This window comes from Callorhinchus milii, unplaced genomic scaffold, assembly GCF_018977255.1.
Source record: "Callorhinchus milii isolate IMCB2004 unplaced genomic scaffold, IMCB_Cmil_1.0 Scaffold1, whole genome shotgun sequence".
Taxonomy (NCBI): domain Eukaryota; kingdom Metazoa; phylum Chordata; class Chondrichthyes; order Chimaeriformes; family Callorhinchidae; genus Callorhinchus; species Callorhinchus milii.
Window position 1 is genome coordinate 24952601 of NW_024704742.1, and position 23014 is coordinate 24975614.

General features: G+C 38.6%; 1 protein-coding gene across 1 annotated transcript in view; it reads left to right on the top strand.

The window, feature by feature from the left end:
* lratb.1 (lecithin retinol acyltransferase b, tandem duplicate 1) overlaps positions 1-23014 on the top strand; it is a 63491-nt gene that overhangs the window by 34410 nt on the left and 6067 nt on the right. The window contains exons 14-18 of the mRNA XM_042340390.1: positions 13180-13219; positions 15103-15154; positions 16854-16965; positions 21349-21432; positions 21692-21815. Coding sequence (XP_042196324.1) covers positions 13180-13219; positions 15103-15154; positions 16854-16965; positions 21349-21432; positions 21692-21815 — 412 coding nt within the window. The remainder of the gene's footprint in view (positions 1-13179; positions 13220-15102; positions 15155-16853; positions 16966-21348; positions 21433-21691; positions 21816-23014) is intronic.

A 23014-nucleotide genomic window follows, 5' to 3' on the forward strand; every position in this document is an offset into this window, starting at 1 on the left:
CGAATTTAGATATATTAACTTCGATGTCCGCATCTAGATCGTTGATGTAGATGGTAAATAGCTGAGACTCAAGGACTGATCCTTGTGGCTCTCCACTAGTCACATCCCGCCAATCTGAAAAGGACCCGTTTGTCCGTACTCTTTGTTTCCTACCCGTTAACCATTCCCCAATCCACGTTAATATGCTCCCTACAGTGATGCATGCATTCTACAGTGATGCTTGATCTTGGAAGGTATGTTACCTGCTCTCCTAAAACTCTTAATTAAATCAACACTTGCACTGCCTCACCTGCACTTTTCTTAGCTTCTTTCTGGTGGTAAAAATTCAGTGCCAGCCAGAAACCAAGCAGGCAAATTGATTACTTTCAAAATGAGAAAGGTGGCGCCTGATTCAGCTTTGCGCTTAATTTTGCCAACGCTTTTCTCTTTCTACTTAAGCTTGTTTTGTTCACATGCGAAAGGACTCCAAAGCGCGTGCTTTTTCACATGATCCAAAGTGTGTGCTGTGTCACCTGAGAACAGGATTGTGAGGATTTTATTTCAGAGAAAGCAAATGAGAATCACTGGAAAGTGGGTTACATTTTGTGCACTCATACAAGAGCATTCATCAGAATGATCTATAAGCTGTGTTGTACAGCTAGGCACAGGTCCAGAGCAGTTGCAATAAAGGGGCTAATTACTAGATGTTTATATAAAAGGATAAAGGCACAATCCACTTATTGACACAGAGTTTGCAATGGAAATCTGTACAAGTCTTGTTTTCTTCACTAAATCCCTTGAATACAATATTTTCTGAGCTGCTTGTAGATCGGAAAATTGGAGCGGAAAATTGAGAACATCGAGTATTCTCATTGAGAACATTGAGTATTCTCAATATGTGTTTCATTGGAATAAACTATAAGTTTCAGAATTGTGTTTTTCATTTTTGAAACTTTACAAAGTAATAATCCTTGCAGTATATCGTCTTACCATGTCATCGAAACATCTCAAAGTGCTTCACAGGATTTACTCTTAAGTGTAGTGCTTACTTGTTGGATTACACCAAATCCTGTATGTGAAAGAAGGGAACATGGATGGACCCCACAAGGAGACAAATGAACTGATCCACGCCGCTCTGAAGTTAGGAATGCTTGGTCACAATGCAAATGCTATTGTTTATTGTAATATGACCAAAGCAAATTTACACCTATTGCAGTTCATTCTCTTCTGTCGGAAAATTCACCTACTGCTGGGTGATCCAACTTTTTAGCTGCTGAGGAATGGATGCCCTATTTGAGAAACGTATGTAGGCGGCATAGGCAATATTTTTGTGCTTCCCATCCAGAAACATAACATAACAACCACATCTACGGGTTACGGAGGAAGTGGGCGGGACAGATGAAAGGGAGGGAGGGAGGAGGCTGAATGAAATCAGGCCGCCTGTTGAACCACCTTGACCTAGAGTTTTGAAAAGCCATTACCAAAGAGAAGGGCATTTCTTCCAGTTGGTCAGGACTCCAGGTAAATTGGTCATTCACCTTGTGGCTGTTTGTGGATCTTGATGCAAGTAAAATGGTTGCTGTGTTTGTCTAAAGAAAGTAGTCACTGCATGTGACAGTAACGACACTCTAAAAATACAAATTATTTATTGATTTTTGGGTTTGGGGGATAAGAGCAGTGATTTATTTCTCTATGAATTCTTCCACCGTCTTCAAAGGCTGAACCTGGTAGGACCCTGATAAGTGGTGCTACTCCTTCCATGGCAATAACAAAAGTTGGCTTAATAGCAGTTTAAGTTGCTCAAAACACATCTATTTTTTGTCGAATCAGTGAAATTCTCCTGGATCGTAACTACACCTGACTGGGTATTGAACAGGGTATTTTGTGTTGCAAACTATTCATGACTTGAGCAACAGTTATTCAAAACTGTCAGGTGCTGTAAATTTTTCTTTGGATTATGAGCTGTAGATGATTGCATCAATCAAGCTTATTCATAAAGTTCAAGAGTTATTTTAGCTGTATTAAAGAAGCAACTTCTAAAGAACTGTTTTCTCTACTATATTGGCATCTCACAATAAGAAAGCTACATTGGGGATGTATTCCTTCTAAAGGACATCCTGTAATTTTATTTTTGCTCTGTCTCGGGATGTGAGCGGTAGACAATTTGCCAGCTTTTATTGCCCGTCCTGGTTATTCTGAGAAGGTGATGGTGGGGTCTTCTTTAAAATGTTGCAGTTCTAGCACCAATGGTGCTTCTACTGTGATGTTGGGTAATAATAATAATAATAAACCTTGCATTTGATATAGCGCTTTTCACGTCGGGAGGATGTCCCAAAGCGCTTCACAAAACACACTGTAAAGTGAATTGACTGTATATTTGTGGGCAAACGCGGCAGCCAATTGCGCACAGCAATGTCCCACAAACAGTCGTAGATTGAAAATGACCAACTTATTATTGTTTTTGGTTTTGGAGGGATTATTATTAGGCTCTGTGTGGAGTAAGGAAACTTGCCCAAGGTTTCCCCCTGCCTGGAATTGAACTCAGGTCTCTCGCTTGCAAAGCGAGTGCTAGACAGTTTCCAGGATTTTGACCCAGTGACATTGAAGAAGTGGCGATGGATGTCCAGTCAGGATGGTGTGTGACTTAGAGAGAAACTTGGACTTGGTGTTGATCCCATGATGATACTCCTTTTGTTCAGGAGCTCTGAGATGTCCTCACAATGTGAAAGGGGCTATATAAATGTGTTTGAATATTGTACAGTTCCCTCACCAGCAATGTTCCTCAATCACACAAAGAGACTGTATGGTTGACTGCAGTGATAACATGACACGTAGGAGCAGGAGTAGGCCATTCGGCCCTTTGAGCCTGCCCCGCCATTCAATCATGGCTGATCTTCTAAGCTAACGTCAGCTAATAACATAATACATCACAGATTTATTTCATTTGCTTACCTTTACCCCTTTCAGTGATAGGAATAATAAAGTATGCTTGCTATCTGTCAGCACTAATATAGTCCTCAATTGGCCTCCTTCTTCCCTTATCAGAGATAGAAGGGCATAAGGGAGTTTTTTTTCCAATAATGAATTGTTGAATGAGCACTTTGTCTTTCCAATATTTTTCTCTGCATTTCCTGAAAGTGTTGACTTTTGCTGCATTCAGTTCCATGGGCTCAGGCTGCCGTTCAGCACTTTACCCAACTGTGGTTCTTCTTCATGGTGAGTCCAGTCAGGCAACATGTAAGCATAACATTCAGACCTTCATCATGTACCCACTCGGCATTCATCCACTTTCCAGTAGGGGTTACTGCACAGTGATTGAGAAGGAACCACTGCTGCTGTCCTACACTAAATTGCACCAAAGCCAATTATGTAGCAACTGAAATGAACTACTTCAGCAGGGACAGGAGATTGAACCTGTGGCTATTAAGGGACTTTATGTTATGAAATTGTCTATGTTTGGAAGCTGCATGAATTCTTCTGAGTACTTTTTAAATCCAAATTCTCCAGTTTCTATTTGAGACTGAGAATCAAGTGTACACATGCGGTTCTGATTTATAGCATGAAAAATGCTTCATCTAATTTTAATTGAACTTTATCAGATATTGGCCCCCTTTTATAAATAGCATGTGAGTTCGGGGCTGTAAATCCTTCCTCAGTAGTTATAGTTAATTAAGAATTAATGAATTGGAAGGTGTGCCAAAACTCAGCACACATGCTTGTCTATGACTTTATCATCCCATGGATCCTGGTTATATCGGAGTGAAAGTGAATATTTTTCCACTGGTATGAAAAGCTGTTTTGTTCCAAGTTACTTCATTCCTACAAGACTCAGGAAATCTCTTCCAGAAATCTAATGTAGTCTAAGATAATAATAATCCTTGCATTTGATAGATATCACATAACTGGGAGTGTTGCATAATAAAAAAAAGTTTATTATAGAGCTAAATTCAAGCTGGCTTTTTTCCCCCTCTGAAGCTAATGTTTGGTTTTGCTATGCCAGCATAATTTATTCTGTTCATAGCTCCTTATACAGTGCACATGTGTTTTTCCAATCAATAAATGTATCCTTCACACTCAAAAGCTAAGAGAGATTGACAGAGCAGTTTAATGTGTGGTAATGATGCATACTAATGTAAAACATTGCAGAAATACCCCTTGCACTCAGTAGTAATAGAATAACTGCTCATGAAGTACAGGAAATCGTAGAAATTCATGCCATAAAACTGCACCAGCAACAGTCTTATTCCTGCTTGTGTGAAATCATGTTCTCCCCAGCCCCCACCCTCCACCTAAAACATCAATAAAAAAAAATGTTTTGCCCAAGATACTTGATCAGACAGAAAATGCTTAAAGCTTTCTTCTCTCCTGGCCTTTACAGAACTGGTAATGGACACTGGTAAATGTGTAATACAATTTGTCTGTGCGGTGGACATTCCTTATCTTTGGAGGGAGTTACACACAATGCAGTCAGATTGGCTACTGCGATTTTTGTTGCCTGTTGCTATTGAGCAATTGCACTACATCCCATCAGCAGTTTGGAGTAAACATAATAAACCCATGCATTTGGTGCATGGTCTTAACACATCGTTCAGATGTCTCAATGCGCTACACAAGATTTTACTATGAAATGTAGTAACTGCATTTGTAGGGGAACACGCCAGCCAGTTTTTGAACAGCAATGTTACACCGTGAAGTGAATAATCAAAGCTGTAGTTACATAACGGCTGTTTTCCTACAAAAAAGATTAATATTCTGTACATGGATTTAAAATATGCAGACATTGATTGTTAAGCATCAATAGTATAACTTGCTAGTGCATATTCTGTGCAGTACAAGTAGAACACACAGTTTTAATCCTATGAAAGGGTCCAACATATACTGATCACTAGAGGTAGCCATATTTTCATATATGCCTTTCTTGGAAGGATTTAGTAGAAACAATTATTTTTAGAGATACCACATGTTTGACATACATCTAAAGCAGTGATGTGTGAATTTATGGTTGTCACAGGATTATAGTATGGGCATTTAGTTTTTAAATAGCTTTCATTCTCACGAAAAGAGAAACTCTTAAGATGTCACCATTTATGCTTTAATCAAAACGAAACGGGTTAGTTTAGCACAGGGTTCAGGCTGAGAAAATAGCCCAATGTTACCACGGTGTTATTTACAATTATTCTTTGCATGTCAGGCAAATAGCTAACAAATGGTTCTGTTGACCTGGGGCACGGGTTGACAGTGCTAGTGGTGTCTGGCAGGAAAATGTGAGTTTGGCTAATTATTTTCTTTCTTAACAAAACCGCTAAAACTGTTTGTGATAAAGTTCAGGTCAGTCAAGAGTTGAATCCAAGTGCGCAGCAAGAATACTAGACTCTTATTTTATTAAAACAAACAGATCAAAACCAAGAGACCTTCTGTGTGCAGTTCAAGAGTCCAAAAGCTGTTTCCTATATTTCTGTTTACAAACATCAAAATCTTGAACTTGTCTTAGATGAGTTAACAGTTTCCTTCCTCCAGTTTTTCTCTCTTACTCAAAATAATTGTGGATCAGTGACCTAAAATTACACCTTATCTGAGCCTGTAAGACTATGGTTAAAAATGTAAGAAAAATTTTATTAAAGAGATGATCGGGCAACTGGTTCGTTAATGGCATTAAGAACACTAATACCCAAAACAGTTGTGTGTGTTTTTACAGCTCCACTGAGAAGGAAATGTATGTCAGGCTTCTCATTCCCTATCAATGTGATGGTGAGAGCAAAGAAATAGATACTTTTTATTTTCTCTTTACTTCTACTTTTATTATCTCGAGTTTAGGAATTGTGTGATTTGCAAAGATCCCTCTTGAAAAAGAAGTGCTAAATTGTTTGCATCTCAACATCTGTAGTTTATTTATAGGGCAGGAAGACATTTAAAAAAAATCCCCCCCCCTCCTGCAGAGCTCTCTCTCATTAGTACATTTCTTTATCCAAAGCAGGTAGCAATTAGAGGCAATTATTAGAAGGAGAGGGCAATAGGTTAATTATTCCTCCTGCAGTTTCTCAGCATCCCAGTATGGCAGGAGGAATTCATTGCAGAGAGCCACAATAAAGTGTAATTTTTTTTCAACAAAATATCTTTACACTACTACTTGTGCCTCTTGTGTAGCCTGTTCTGGAACCCACACGTTCCACAGGACCCGTAGAGTCCTGTAGCTCAGTGGTTAGAGCACACGCCTCGCAAGCGAGAGGACCCGGGTTCGATTCCGGGCAGAGTGAAATGTTGGGCAAGTTTCCTTACTCCACACGCCTCTATATACCAGCAGTAAGTCGGAAACCAATTGTTAGTTGATTGGCGGATCGCCTTTCTGGGGGTAATAATTCCTTCAAAAAAAAAAAAAAATTGTTCACTCAATCCACAACTGTTTGTGGTACACTGCTTTGCATAATTGTTTGCCGTGTTTCGCCCACAAAATATACAGTCAATTCACTTTACAGTATATTCTGTGAAGTGCCTTGAGACATCTCACAGACATGATAAGGCGCTATATCAAATGCAAGGATTATTAATATTATCACACACACATATTCCAGCAGCAAACTTGGCACACAATTGCAAAATAAGCATGATGGCAGCAGGAAGTCTAGAAGAGTCTGTGGCCTTAAGTGGACCCCTCTGATCTTGTGCCAAAATAGAAGCCACTCTTGTTCTGCTTCACCCACTGAAGATCAAAGAAATTCTGAGGTTTTAGGAAATAAAGTATTAGTGAGAGTCGGAAGACAGAGAAAAGAGATTTCATTTCAGCATGGTGAGGGAACAGCCTAAACTCCAATGGAGCTATTCAGTTTAACCCTAATTCCCTCCTCCTTTCCCATACCCCTTTTTTAGATACTTAACCAATTTCTTTTATATGTTGTTGTTCTCTCAGCCTCAGTAGCTACTTGTAGCAAACCATTCTGTGTTATAAACACCCTCTGTGTGGTATGTACAATAGGAGAGCTACTTATGATAGTCCTTAGCGCTCAGTAATTTTGCTAAAACTGTTGACAAAACTTCCTCCATACTAAGCAACTCATTGGATTTGTATTCCACAAGGCAGCATACAGTTTAATTCAAGTATTTTAATTGGCAGTTTAGATTTCTTTTTGAAATCATGTCTTTTTCCTTTGGCAGATTTCAGCATCTCATAATTTCCCATGTGTCCAGCTTTAGTTTTCCCTTTATCTTCTAAATAGAAATTGACCAGTCAAAATATTAGCCAATAAACCTCTTTGCTTGAATTTGAGTCAATAGAAACATTTATTTGCTCAGGTCTAAATGTTTGAAAAATGTCTTTGAGTTGAGGAGGATAAATTCTGCTCATTTTACAATGGTCTGCAGTTGAGGTTTGGAGAATTAGACAGAATTGGGGTTAAGCAAAAGGAGAGCGTATATGCCACAGTAAGCGCTGCTTACATTGAATTCATTGGCCTCCCGTAGAGCAATTTGAATCCAGCAGACCCCAGTTATATTACCAGTCTGTTTGCCTGAGGCTGAATCCAAGAAGGACATCACATGTGCAGAGCTAGATATTTAAAAAAGGAGTAAATTACAGTAATATGGGGGAAAGGCAGGTAAATGGGATTGAAAGGATTGCTCTTCCAAAGAGCCATCATAGATACAATGGGCCTTTTCTCGTGTTAAATAAACTACTGAGAATGTAATTCTCCTTACGCAACTTAAGACCCAGGACTTTGCACCTGAAGGGGTATTTTAAGGCATTGTTATTTTTAAGGTGTCCTTTGTGAACTGGAAGTAGCTAGCCTGCTATAATTGTAACATCGCTTGGTGTCAAGCTTGTTCTCTCTGCTTCACCCTCAGTGACAATGCTTTCAGTCACTATGCCTCAATCCCTCTGCCTTGCCCCCTTTTTGTCTGCCTTCAGGTCACGTCTGGGGACCTTCCTCTTCGACCGTACCTATGGTCACCACTTCTTTCTTCCTGGCTCAACATCAAGCTCCACCATTAGAAAATGCTCCAAGATGCTAGCCCTCATGAAGGGAGATATAAATGCAAGTTGTTGTTAGCGATTTTGCATTGCATTTGTATTCAGAACAATTATCCCTGTCTAGATTGGTGACACTTTATATTCACTATACTGGATGTTTGTTTTACATCACTGTGAAGGAGTATTAATGGAGACCTTTAACCCGGGGCTGATTAACTCCCTTGTTAAAAAAACAAATAAGGGAATGTGTTAGAATATTGATTGGCGATTACAGGAGTGAATATGAATGGATACTATTAAATGTTCCATGGATCAACAATACTTTCCATGACTAAGCAGATGTTGTTTGCAGAAAGCAGACAGTTAATAATAATAATAATCCTTGCATTTGATATAGCACTTTTCACGTCGGGAGGACGTCCCAAAGCGCTTCACAGAACACACTGTAAAGTGAATTGACTGTATATTTGTGGGCGAACGCGGCAGCCAATTGCGCACAGCAATGTCCCACAAACAGTTGTAGATTTGAAAATGACCAATTTTATTATCGTTTTTGGTTTTGGAGGGATTATTATTAGGCTCTGTGTGGAGTAAGGAAACTTGCCCAAGGTTTCGCCCTCTGCCTGGAATTGAACTCAGGTCTCTCGCTTGCAAAGCGGGTGCTCTAACCACTGAGCTACAGGACTCCATAGTTAGTGTTGAACAGTGGAGATAGATAGACATTCTGTACTTTGTCTTGGTTATCTTTGGATCACAGTGAAAGGATAGGGAACTTTTCCTGCCGAGATTAAATACTCGGGTAGAATCCATTATTATAGACTTGTGTCTGTGGTCTGGGGAGGAAGTGAATCTGATTGTACGATGGCTTTCCATGATTTCTTGTGTTCCTAAGGTCATCAAGTGCTTCATTGGGCCCCACCTAGGGTGGTTGTCAGACCGTATAATGAGAAATATGGAATGAGTAATACAGTAGTTATTTGTCCCTGAAGGGGAATCTGTCTGCTCAAGTCTAAAATATGGCGCTGACACCTTGCACCATCCAATGTGCATCATAGCCAGTTGTTTTTAAATTGAGATTTGTTCTTGCCTACCACTGCAAGCTGATTTCTTGAGTGGGTGGGCTAGCGGATTGGAAGGCAGGGATGATGTATGGAGCCAGATCACCTTCCCTTCTATAATCTAGGACACTCTCATGACTGGCTCAATCAATCCATTCTTGAACAGATGTGATTTTTATTTCTGAGTCATTGGAGGACACTGGAACAGCCAAACGCATGTGACCGTTCCACCCCAGCCAACAGCACTCAGACAGTATTACGCAGTCTGCTTCTCTGGCACCAAAAATTGGCATAGTGAGGGCATCAGATAATCCTGTCAGAATTGGGAAGCAACTAATCCTGCTCGGGTTATTTGGACCAGTACCTTCTAGGACCCTTTTATGTGACTTTCTTTCAGACTCCTCTGAACGTTTCAATGATGACCTAATTCTGAGACTGACGGAACAGCTCCCCAGAAGCGTACCTCCGAATCGTCAAGAATAATCTTGTTTAAATACTTTAAGGAACCAAATCAACCTGAAAATGCAGATCTTGGGTTGCCAGGAGGCTTTTTTCCTCCCTCCCCTCCAAGTGAAAAACAGCAGAATAAAAGGCATTTGTTCTCAACTCAGCCTCTCTGAATTTAAATCAATCTTCTCAAAGCCACGCTCTCATTTTAATGACTGCAGACATTTATGAAAGGATTTAGGCTTCAGCTTGAAGCATTTTTGTTTTCGCTTTTCTGTGTAATTGATAGCTTTGTTGGAGTGAAAATCTACCCTCGCCACTTAGAAATGCATTTGGGGTACTGACGCTGAAAAGTTGCACCTTTGTGGGAATTGTAAACTAAAAACATTAGAAAGAGCTTGCATTTTAACATGTCGAAACTTTCGAAAATGCTTCCCAGTAATTACTATTGAGTGCAATGACCTTTTTCATAGGCCAACATGGCAACCGATTTGCACCAGCAAGTTCTACAAATAGCTATGAGGTGAATGTCACTTTTGGCCAGGACATCGGGAGAAACTCCCTTCCCTTTTCAAATCGTGATCTTTAACATCTACCTGAACAGACAGATAAGACCTTGGATCAGTGTCTTATCTGAAACATAATGGCTCTGAGAGTGCCACACTCCCCCCAATATTGCACTAGAGTGTCAGTCTGGATGGTGAGATCAGATCCTAATGCAGAACTGAAATCCAAAACTTTTGTACCCAGGAAGATCACAATCTCTTGTATACTCTCAGTCATTCCCTATGACAGATCCATTTGTTGTGAAGGAATGTGACAGCATCCAATACCTTGAAAAGGTTCATTGGAACACCTTCTTGCTAGGTGGTGTTGTATTCATTAATAAGGGTCACAGACAGTTGTCTGCGGTCTGTATTTCCAAGTGACTATTGACCAGTCACTGAAAGTGAATGTGAAGTTACTCTTAGTGACAATAATCAAGTACTAGATTATATTTAAGGGCATTTCACTTCAAGTTGAGACATTTTATTCCAATCTTGTGTAAATAACCGTTGAGGCCACATGTGGAATATTAGGTGCAGTTTTGGGCACTCCACTTTCAAAAGGGCATTGAATTAGTTCAGAGAAAAGATGATTCAAGCTCTGAAGTTTCCAGGAAAAAATTGCAGAGTTGAACTTGTTCTCATTGGAAATCAGTCACATCTTCAAAATGACAAGAGGTGGGTCATTTGGCTTAATAATGAGAACAGAACTAGTAGATATGATTTTAAATGTAAACTATGAATTGAAGCGAGATATGTATGTAGAGTATGTGGGTAAGGACCAGCATGGGCTCAGCTGTGAACTACCTTCTGGGCTCACTAACTCCTCTGGCCCTGATTAAATAGCCTGTTGATATTCACTGTCTAGACTTGTGTAGTGGATCTCATTGTGAGCCATAGTCATAGATGTCAGCCTGGCTCAGTTGGTAGCATTAAGCCTCTGTGTCAGAAGGTTGTGGGTTCAAACCCCACATGGGGACTTGAACCTCATAGTCTAGTCTAGACTCCATTGCATGCAAAGAGGCACACTGTACTGTTTGAGGTGTCGTCATGTGGATGAACAGTAGTAGCACGGTCCTGTCTACCTGTTCAACTAGGCGTTGAACATCTCATGACACTACTCAAGAAAGAAGGAAATTTCTTCCAGTGACCTGGCCAATAGTCCCCAGAAAGAAAAAAAATTATTCACTTTTTGACTGTTTCTGAGACATTTTATGTATAAATTTACTGCAGTCAACTACAAATAGTGGTTCACCAAAAAGTTCACAAGTGAACCAACTACAAATAATGGTTCACCTATTACCTAAAAATAAATATATAATTTCTTTAAAACTTATTAGACATTGTAATGGTATCGTGACTCTTTGGTCACCCTGTATAAGTCAATACAATCGATAGAAAACTCTGAAATGATTCTGAGCTGTTTTGATGTAATAGGAGCTATATCAAATGCATGGAATATTATTACTATTATAACCTTGTGACATTGGGGGTGGGAAGAGAGCTAAAATTTCTGATTGCAATAGTTGGCTAAATTTATATCTTCTTGAACTTTGCTTGAAAGACCTTCACAAAAGTCTGAGAATATTTAAAAATACGTGGGAGCCTGGGTCCACTCAAGATATCTTTAAAGAAAATAATTGCTGACCCTTAAGTGACTCCCAAGTGTCCGCTGGGTGATACTGCAGAGGCTGTTGGTTGACACTGTACACGACTATTTATCCTCTTAACTACGAAACTGTCTAAATATTGAAACAAGGCTACCAGCAGTTACTGTAGAACACACACTGAGTATTTCCCTAATTATTGTATGGCTGTCACTTTTTCGCTGCTGGAAATACATTGCTATCTGTGGGCTTTTTTTTTAGCTCTTTTTGAAAATTGATGAAATTTTAAAAAATCCTTTGCTATAGTGCCTAATCATGTTGTCGAGATGCCCTGAGGCTTTTCATAAGGTTCTACTGTAAAGTGTAGTGACTGTATTTTGTAGGCGAAAAGGCAGCCAATTTGCGCACACCAGTGCCCACAAACAGCAATTAAGTGAATGATTAATTTTATCTGGGCAATTGTTGGCCAGGATCCCTTTCTAGAGACAGAAGGAAGCTTTGGCAGTATGTTTTAAACATGAGGTATTTTACTGTCTTGTGCTAATGGATAACAAACATGCAGGAAAACCTTCAACATAAAGTAATAATAATAATCCTTGCATTTGATATAGCATTTTCACAGCTTCTAGACATCTCAAAGCGCTTCACAGAATATGCTGTAAAGTGAATTGATTGTATATTTGTGGGCGAAGGCGGCAGCCAATTGCGCACAGCAATGTCCCACAAACAGTCGTAGATTGAAAATGACCAATTTATTATTGTTTTTTTTTGGAGGGATTATTATTAGGCTCTGTGTGGAGTAAGGAAACTTGCCCAAGGTTTCACCCTCTGCCTGGAATTGAACTCAAGTCTCTCACTTGCAAAGCGAGCGCTCTAACCACTGAGCTACAGGACTTCTGTGTGCAGTGCAGTGTAATTTCAACGACAGAATTTAATTTTGCCATGACAATGTATTGTCATACTTTTTAAAAAAAAGTTTGTACTGATTGAACAAGAACACAATCAACAACAACAACTACTTACATTTAATCGTGACTTCACATGGGATAACATCTTGGAGTGATGAATCAAGTGCAGAAGGTAATAAGCTCACATTCGTGTTATTTGATACATTTGCAATGACAGCACCAAACCCTTAATATACTACATGTTTCTTGCATGGTATATAATGTAAGAACCCAGAACTTATTGCAAATAATAGGTGTTAAATGAGACGTTAAACTAAGGTCTTGTCTGTCTGTTCAAGTGGATGCTAATGGTACCATGGCACTATTTGAAAAATGAAGGTTTTTCTCCTGGTATCCTGACTAATAAACCCCAAATAAAATCACTCATTCACTTCATGGCTCTTTGTGGGAAATCGCTGTTGTGGGACAAACTGGCTGCCACCTTCGCCAACAGTCACTACACTTTATAGTAAATCCTGTGAAATGCTTTGAGATATCCTTCTGAAGTGAAAGTCACTATATTAAATGGACTCATTATTTCTTATCAACTAACTTCCGTTTTAAACAACCCAATTGATTTGGCATCTATTAAGTATTGCTGCTTAAAAACTATTTGTCTGTGTTTTTGTGCAGCACCAGGTCTCACTGGAATTGTTGGAGGAAGACCCAAAGTGTGAGTATGAGGGCCTGGAGACAATGTAAATCTGATTGACTAAAACAAGAGTTTTATCATGTAAATGTTGCGCATAATGTTTAATGTGCTTTACCCCATGGATCTAAAAATCGATTGTAAGCCTTTAATTTTGCAATACAAATATTCTGACTTTTTTAAACAAATTATCAATTTTTGGTAATCTACACTTAAAATTACACGCCATCAAAACAATTGGATATCCTTTTTAAAATTATGCAATGCAGAAAATGTGCGTTCTGGAATATATTTTTGCCATATGTCAGCTTGTTAGAAAGGGTTGTTGGAAATGTTCTCTGTGCACAAGCTAAATGACCATTTATCTACCTCAGAGAGTTATGTTTTCCACCTGTCTAAGTGTTCTTTGTAAGGTGTACTTGACAGAGTTTATGACTAATTAGTTAATGTGAGATGAATGGACAAGAAACTCCCAAGGGTTGGGGAGGTATATCTGAAATGTGACAACACCTCATTAACCCATTGCAAACAACAAAGGTTGTATTGAACATACTAAAAAGTTTTATAACTGAACAGTAAGCCAAAACATTTTGTACATCAAATTTAAAGGCACCACAAAAGTATGTTTTACTGAACTGATTTAAATCACTGTACAGTACAATGTGTAACTAGTTTAGCTGCATTGACTAATCCTCAGTGGAACACTGAAATGCTGAAACTTTGCACGGATCCTAAATCTCCAGCTTCTGGAAATTTTCTCACTGCAATCTTAAAGTCTAAATGTTTGTGTTTGTCATTGGAAATTATTCATGTGATATGTAAATTGTTGTGTGCCTATTCATTATGGATGAAGAATGGCAGTCCTGCTTTTGAATCCATCAATACTCCCATATCATAATAATCCTTGGATTTGATATTATGTTATCGAAATGTCTCAAATGTGCTTCACAGGGTTTACTATAAAGTGAGAGACCTGAGTTCAATTCCAGGCAGGGCGAAACCTTGGGCAAGTTTCCTTACTCCACACGCCTAATAATAATCCCTCCAAAACAAAACAATAATAAATTAGTCATTTTCAATCTACGACTGTTTGTGGGACATTGCTGTGCTCAATTGGCTGCCACGTTCGCCCACAAATATACAGACAATTCACTTTACAGTGTGTTCTGTGAAGCGCTTTGCGACGTCCTCCCGACGTGAAAAGCGCTATATCAAATGCAAGGATTATTATTATTATAGTGACTCTGTATTTTGTAGGCAAAATTATGATGCAAAAGAAAAATGTCCATTGCATTGCTCGTGACGATATATCCCAATCCCAACTCTATTTTCAGTGCTTCTGAGCGGGTATCTCATGAGTCAACCATGACTTGTGGTTGATGTGAAATCTTGTAACTTAGTGGGTAGAGCAATTGCCTCTCAAGCGAGAGGACCTGGGTTTGATTCCTGGGCAGGGTAAAAACATTGGGAGAGTTTAATTACTCCACACGCCTCTGTTAACCTAGCAGTAAGTAGGAACCCGGTTGTTAGTCGATTGGCGGATCGCTTTTCCAGCAGTAATAACTTAGTCAAAATAAATTTTTAAAATAATTTGGTCGCTTGTGGGATACTGCTTGCACAATTGGCTGCCACATTTTGCCCACAAAATATACAGTCAATTCGCTTTACAGTATTCACTTTACAGTATATTCTGTGAAGCGCTTTGAGACGTCTAGAAGACATGATAAGGCGCTATATCAAATGCAAGGATTATTATTATTTATTATAATTTTCATTATTGTTTTATTTTGACCTTCATCAATTAGCAATGGTGATGCTATGAAGTAAAGTAAATCATTCAAGAGTCCTGTACAACTCTGTACGTAAGTCATGCCCTTCTTCTTAGATGTTCCTCTTTCTTTCCATAGATCTCCCATTCTGAAGCCATTCTTCTTCCTGTATCCAAAAAAGGACATCACGGTATGGTAACAAATCCGTATGAGAGACCTTGGCAGTGAAGCATTTTCAGGCAGCAGATTCTGAACTAAATCTGACCTCCACTGCATGTCACAACATGTAGACTAAGAATTCTGTAAAACAAACCATTTCTATTTTTAGATTGTTTAACGTTTTACTCCGTACGATTGATTGATTCATTCTTCATTCCTTATCCTCCACATGTCAGTTAATTTGCCCAAGTCATGAACCAGAGGAAATCACAAGATGTTAGGACTTTTTATGTAATTGCCTTTAATAGATGATCATCTTGCACCATATAACCCTGGGCAATTCCCTTAGTTTGTCTCTCTTGGTCATCAAGTATGTTCATTTCAGTCAACATTAAGGGTCGAGACTCATTTGCAGTAATGATACTGGTACGGACAAGTTGGGCTGATGATCTATTTCCACCCTGTAATGTTCCATTGTAATTAAGTATAGAATGCTAACAAGGCCATTCTCCATCATACCTGTTCCAGATGTGAAGGATGATCTTCAGAGATCAGTGATATTCTCTTTCACAACTGCATGCTAATACATGTTGATTCTAAGGTTGCAAAGTGAATTAAATAATCTTAAGTACAACATTTACTGTAAGAAGGAAGACATGACATCAGTTATTACAGGGTATTGAGTAGCTTGATCTCTTTCAGCTTGTTTTAACATTTATCGCTGCAAAACTGACATCCCAATGGTGTACGTTGCTCTTTCTCAGCTCTGTCTATTGTGCCTTCCCTTCTCCTGTCACCACCTGAAATCTTGTTGATATCGAAAGCAGCCTAAAAATTCCAAATTATAAAAACACTCCTTTTGGGCTAACTATGTCTCGTTTCAAATAAGTTCAACCAAACCAATGTTTTTGGTGAAATGTTTCATAAAATTGTCAGAAGTCCATGTTTTTAACAATAAAGTAGTATAATTGGGATAATATCTTATCAGTCCACCTCTTCTCTCTCCCCCCACACACACAAGACACACACGTACACTGCTATTGGTATTGCACCTCATAAATAACAATGATTATTCTAACTACAAAATGCCACACACGTAAACTGCAGAATTGTTCACCATGTACATGGCTGCATGGAAACATAATGACAATTGAAGTCATGTTTTAACTCTCCTCTAACTGGACAGTGCAATCCTAGCATTCCCTTATTCTTTTATATAATACTGAAGCCCACATCTATTTGTATGGCTTTTTAACACTCAAGTATAGCTGGCCTTTTAGCTGGTGAAGCTAAGTAGCATATCACCGTCATGCCTGAGACTCAAGGTCAATATATGGCAATTTCAGAGTTGTGTGCTTTGCAGTCCTGAGATAAACCTCTTTTGTTTTACAGTGCTAAGTCTTTATTGGCATATTTTAGAGCTTTAGTTGTTAGTATTGATATAATGTTACATTTGGGTTATCAGTGATATCCGAAGAAGGTCAACTAAAATCAGCAGTTGTACAATATTATACAGCCTAAAGACAAAAATTATGTTTCATGTATCTATTCCGCAGCAAAGGGTATTATATATAATATATATACACATAATATATATTATATACACAAAGAAGAAATACATTCCTTTGTTATAGTAACTTTGATGCAACAATTAGCAGACTTCTGCGCATTTGCTTGGTTGTGCATGTTGTCAAAAATGTATGCTATCGTTGAAATATGTGTTTTCATAGATTGATGTATTTCTGAATGGAAAGCTTATGGAAACATTTAAGGAGGACTGTGACAACCCTGCCTCAGCCTCTTCGGAGGGAGATGTAGAACAACAAGAGGACGACCTTAAAGGTGTGTGAAAAGTCATTTCTACCAAACGTATCGAGGCCTTCCATTTCCCATTGCTGACATCTCTCATCTTGAGGAAAGCTGAAACTTAATACAATAATACTTAAAAATATAAAAATATTCACAAGAGAGGTGTAGATGAAAAAAGCCCTTTGGCTAAGAACTATCATCTGTTTACAGCATCAAACTGTTTCTTAAATGAATCCAGCGACTTGATCTCGACCACCTATCCTGATAACTTGTTACAGCCGTTAACCACAATCTCTGTAAATAAATGTTCCTCCTCACACCTTCACACTTACTCAGCTCTTCCCCTCCTCCCCCATCACCTACCAGCTCAGACGCCCAGTCAGCTGTGTGAAGTACTTTGAGACTTCCTTCCAATGTGAAATGTGCTATATAGATGCAAATTGTATTGTAACATGTGCACTCTTGCCTGCTGCCTTGGACTATCTGAAAGTATTGAAGTATTATTCTGGGTTAAAAACTTTCTATGTTCCAATTTATATGCCTCTATAAGGGTTTGTCTCATGATGTTTAGTTCCAAAGCTGAAGAGCCCTAGGTTAATCTGATAATTCCTCAGAATTTATTCTTGTTTCTCCTCTGAGAAGCCACTAGTGGCGCAGCAATCAGAACTGTATATAATATTTTAGGTGTGGTCTAACCACAGCATTGTACAGCATGAGCAGCTGATTTGGCAGTATAGCCCAGCATCCTGTTCACCCTGTTATTGCTCAATCATTGTGTAATGCAAGGAGCTAATGGACACTGCAACATCTCTTTTAATTTGCACTTGATAAGTTATATCGCTTATACGTCCTTCCTGTTCCCATTCAGCTCCTTCAGCTTCAGCACGGTCTCCAAGTCGGCTCTGTGAAGCACTTAAGACATTCTCCTGATATGAAATACATTACGTAAATGTAAAAGTGTTGTGTCTGTAGAGCGCATGAACCTCCTATTTTTCTTCATCCTGTCTTACAATGTTGTCAAAGCTGACAGGTCCAGCATTTAAGTCCCCATTTTTGGTTACCCTCAGAAGGTGGGGATTGCAACAGCTGGCTCCCTAAGGCATTTTCAGAGGACATTTCAACGAACAACAACAACTTGCATTTATATAGCATCCCTCAAGCAGGGTAGGTCCGAACACTTGGCAGTAGTGGAGCACGACACTGAGCCAGGAACTCAACCACACATAGTGGAGCGCTGCTAATCCTCATGGCAATTATCCATATGTCCCTCACTAACATTGGACTCTGATACGGAAGGGGCTGTGAGAATCTGCAGTTGAGTGCATATAAAAGGTTACTGAGGACATAACAGGGACAGTAAATTGCAGGCCTCATAAGCTCGCATTCATATGCATAACTTCTCACATTTAGTTTTTTTTCTTGTAGTGCAAAGTTAAGCATTTACACTTTTGTATGGTTTAGGTTTTGAGAGCGAAAGAGAGACAGTCATAGAGGGAGAAAATAGAGGGAGAGACACATAGACAGAAAGGGAGAAAGTTAAAGGGACTCAAAGAGAGACTTCAAAGAATGAAAGAGAAAAAAAGGAACAGGGAGAAGTACCAGCAAGGATCCTGAAGCACTTGGTGTGTATTTTTGCAGGTGTTACATGTTAGAAGGTATGTTTTCCAAGCCTTAATGGCTATTTCAATCAATTTCAGTACTCGGAATTCAATCAAAGACCAGCTTTCATGGAGAAATGACATTTTAGTAACTGTTTGAAGTAAAGAAAATCTGAATTGATGTGGTGTTAAAACAAAGCTGGAGATTATTTGCTGAGGAATTAATACCACATTTTGTTGAGTATGGCATTTTTTTTACAAAAAGTAGGTCTTTGTGATTGGGACTAATGAGTGTAACCAAACAATACTCACATGGATAAACAACCTCCCAGCTTTTTTTTGATAATGTTTGCTATGGGATTAATAAGAATTAGTAAATGGTTTATTTTCTTTTGTACATACTGTATTTCATGAAAAATCACAGTGATTCCAAGCGAGTTGACTAGAAATCAACCTTGTTCAAATTTGTGTTTAGTGTTGTTCGTCAGATATTGTCTTAATTAGCGCCAGGTTTTCTTCAACATTCCTCACTCGCCTCTCTCCTGAAGGCTCATTTGATCGCATCCTTCCAGAATATCTAGCTTACCATCTACCTCTTCCAGCATCAGGCTGTTTCTTACATGAGAGCAGAGCATTGGAACTTAATGATTAGTGCATCCATCTCGCAAACAAGAGACCTGGTTCGATTCCCGATGGGGCGAAACATTGGGCAAGTTTCCTTACTGGGGAGCAAACATGTGGAGCAAACCACTGGGGTTTGAGGTGGAATAAGGAACTACAAAGAGTCTCAAAGGAACTAACAGGTTCCTGTCACTTCATGATTCATGGTTATTATAGTTAGAGATTTATTAAAAGTTAGATGAAGAAATCCTGTGAGAAACTGTATGAGTAGTTTAGATAGACCAATGGTTGCCTTGTGCCTGAAGTTGTTACTTTGGAAGAAAAGGGGTGGAGAACAGTGCATGTGATATTGTCTCATCCCAACTCAAAGCCGGAGTGGAGCAGTTGTGTGACAACCTGCCCAGTGATCTTACTTGTCCTTGAGATGTATGCAAGTAATGCTGTGCTTTTCACCTCAAGGGAAGTCATTGCAGGGCTTGAGGATGAACCTAACATCCTCCTCTTCCTCCCCCCACCCCACCCCCTCTTCCCTGGGCCAAGTTAACGTCTGTTAATAAGAGCAGTTAGGGATTTACCCTCAACAACTTGCATTTATATAGCGCTCTTCACGCCAGATTGCGTCTCGGACTGCTTAACTATAGCAGATAGCCTAACCAGCTGACATTCCTCAGAACCAGTATGCGAGTCTCTGACTGTGAGTAAATTTACATGAATTGGCAGTTGAGGTGATGGAGGATATCTTGGTGGTCAGTGTATGGCAAATTTACAATTGTGATTTAAAGTTTAAATATTTACGATCTGTAAGTGAGCACAGGGTCTGGTGGATCTAACACTTACACATCTTTGTTTAGCTTACTGTGGTCAGCACTGGTAAATGAAGCATTCGACATCTACTGTTGAGCTGTTCGTCATAGATAGTTACATTGATTCTCAGAAACTTCTCGCCAGATTCACAGGGTGTTGCCTTCACCACAGCAGATCTATTGGAGTCCTGTAGCTCAGTGGTTAGAGCACTCGCTTTGCAAGCGAGACACCTGGGTTCAATTCCAGAAAGGGCGAAACCTTGGGCAAGTTTCCTTACTCCACACGCCTAATAATAATCCCTCCAAAACAAAACAATAATAAATTGGTCATTTTCAATCTACGACTGTTTGTGGGACATTGCTGTGCGCAATTGGCTGCCGCGTTTGACCACAATTATACAGTCAATTCACTTTACAGTCTGTTCTGTGAAGCGCTTTGAGATGTCGAGAAGATGTGAAAAGCGCTATATCAAATGCAAGAATTATTATTATTGCAATGAGGTTCAACAAAGGATAATATATTTAGCCAATTACAATAATAGTAATAATCCTTACATTTGATATAGCTACCTCATCACACTGAAACGTCTCAAAGCACTTCACATTTTATATTGTGAAGTATTTTGTGGGCAAAATTATGGAACAGAAAAATTGACTTAATGTGAAATGTTAATTTGAAAAAAAGATTGTTTTAAAGTATGTCACTTGAGTTCAGTTAAATCAATTTAGACTTATGTTTTCCTTAAACATGTCAAATCCATTTGAAATGTCAAACCCCTCCCTGTTAATTAACAGATTGGCTTTCACACTGAACAATTATCATGATCACTTGGATGCGCATGGGATTAACCCCCACACCCAGTGGCATTAAAGTAATTAGTATTAGAGTCAGTTCCTTTTAAAATAATCTTCTGACCTGCTGTTTTCTTTTCAGAGTAACTACTACCTACAAATACATAGTCACTACACTTTATTTGTTAGCCTTTAAATACACAAGTGTTACACTTTACAATGAATCATTTCAAGCACGTTCAAAAATGTTGACAATGTAATAAACTGCTATATCAAATGGAAAGATTATTATATTCACAGTTCTTTGAGCAGATATTGGGTATGTACTGGATAAATTTACACCCTTGCATTCAGTTTATAACTGCATAGAAATTGCTCTTTATTCAAGACGAGTTTCTGAGCAAAGTTTTATTGATGTATTCATTTTTGCAAAGTGTCTTTAAGTATTGTATGTTTACATCTTTTAAATGTTTTATCTATATATGCATGTGTGTGAAAATTTTAAATCAGGTTTTATTTTGCAAATATTTAGTTTGTTTTGCATTGTTGAAGATTCTATGTATTTCTTGGTCTAACTTTCTTTTATTTGTTGACATTTATAGACCTACCCATTGGTTCTAACTGGTACAGACTAGAAGAGCTGGCTTATGCTCGAAGTGGTGACAAAGGGAATTCTGCCAATATTGGTAATCTTGGTTTTGTTTAATTAAACATGGCTGTCAAGTATTTTCACTAACTGACATTAATGATCATTATCCAGTTCTCACATTTTTGATGAAATTTGTTTGCTAGTTTTCACCAAATTACTTATCATCATTATGTTCTTTTTAGTTGTTACCAGATGAAACTTTATCTTCACACAGTCCTACTTATTTTTCAAATGACTGAGACAATTAATGACAAGAGTATTATTTACACATTTTGTTGCCTGGATTGTGCATCTAGGCATCATCGCTCGACATCCCTTGTATTATCCATACCTGAAGAAAATCTTGACTGCTAAGACTGTGGAGGAATATTTTCAGCATCTTATAGAGAAAGAAAATCCTGACTTCCAGATGGTAACCAGGTACTTAATTTATCCATGAAAAATTTTTCGTGGTCATGTTTGTCACAAGTTAAAGTCTCAATGAAAAATCTACATGTGAGCAAACTTTACTGAAAGGCACGATAGTGGTGGATGTTTAGGCAGGTGCATCTTGACTTTATCAAGGAGAGTGCCAGAAATGAACTAAAGTTATGAGGTGGAGTGTTGGAACTCGAGGATTCAGCCATTAGAAATAATGCAGAGTGTTATTGGAATGACTGAAATAGTTTGACAAATAGCACCACAATAGCTGGAGATGACCTGAGTTATGTCCAGAGTGAAATCTATAACTGCATATTGTAGATAATAAAACTTGATGGCTTTCTTATAGCGCACCCAATTTTGTTCCATGGTAATTCAAACCTAAAAGATTTCCTTCATTTGTCCTGACTACTCTGTTTGTCTTCCCACACTGCACATGGGTCAATTACAATGAATTTTCTGTAGTTTTGAACACAGGCTTGCTTAGTTTTGAAACCTTGCAAGTCAATTGTAACTGAGTTCAAGCAACTTTTAGTACTAATAATTATAATTATATCCAGAAAGTCCTTAATTCTTCATTTGGATAAATATAGCTTTAGAGCATGGTTAACCGAAACATGCTGTTCATTACGAAAGAAACAGGTTTTACTGCAAAAAATATGCAGTAATTGCAAGTGCTGTAAACAACTGTATATCACAAAATGAGGTGATAATTATAGAATATTTTGATTTCAATACATGAAATTGCTTGAAGCCTAACTTCGGTGTGGATGATAATATTTGGATGTAACTGAGGAATAGACATCTGCACGTAATTATCTCTTGAGATGCAGAAATAAATAATAAAATAATCCTTTCATTTGATATAGTGCCTTTCAATTTATGAGAATTTCTCAAAGCACTACACATCATATACCGTAAAGTGTAAGGACTATTTTTTAGGCGAAGGTGGCAGCCAATTTTGTGCGCAGCAGTGTCGCACAAACAGCCGTGAAGTGAATGGGAGGAATTGTTGGCCAGGACACTGAGAGAAATTTCATTCTCTTTCAAATAGCACTAAAGGATCTGTAACATCCTCCTGAACAGGCAGACTAGTTCTTGGTTTAACAGCTCATTGAAAGGACGGCACCTGCAAGAATGCAGCACACTCCCAGCACCTCACTAGAGTGTCAGTTTGGACTATGAGAATTCAACATCTT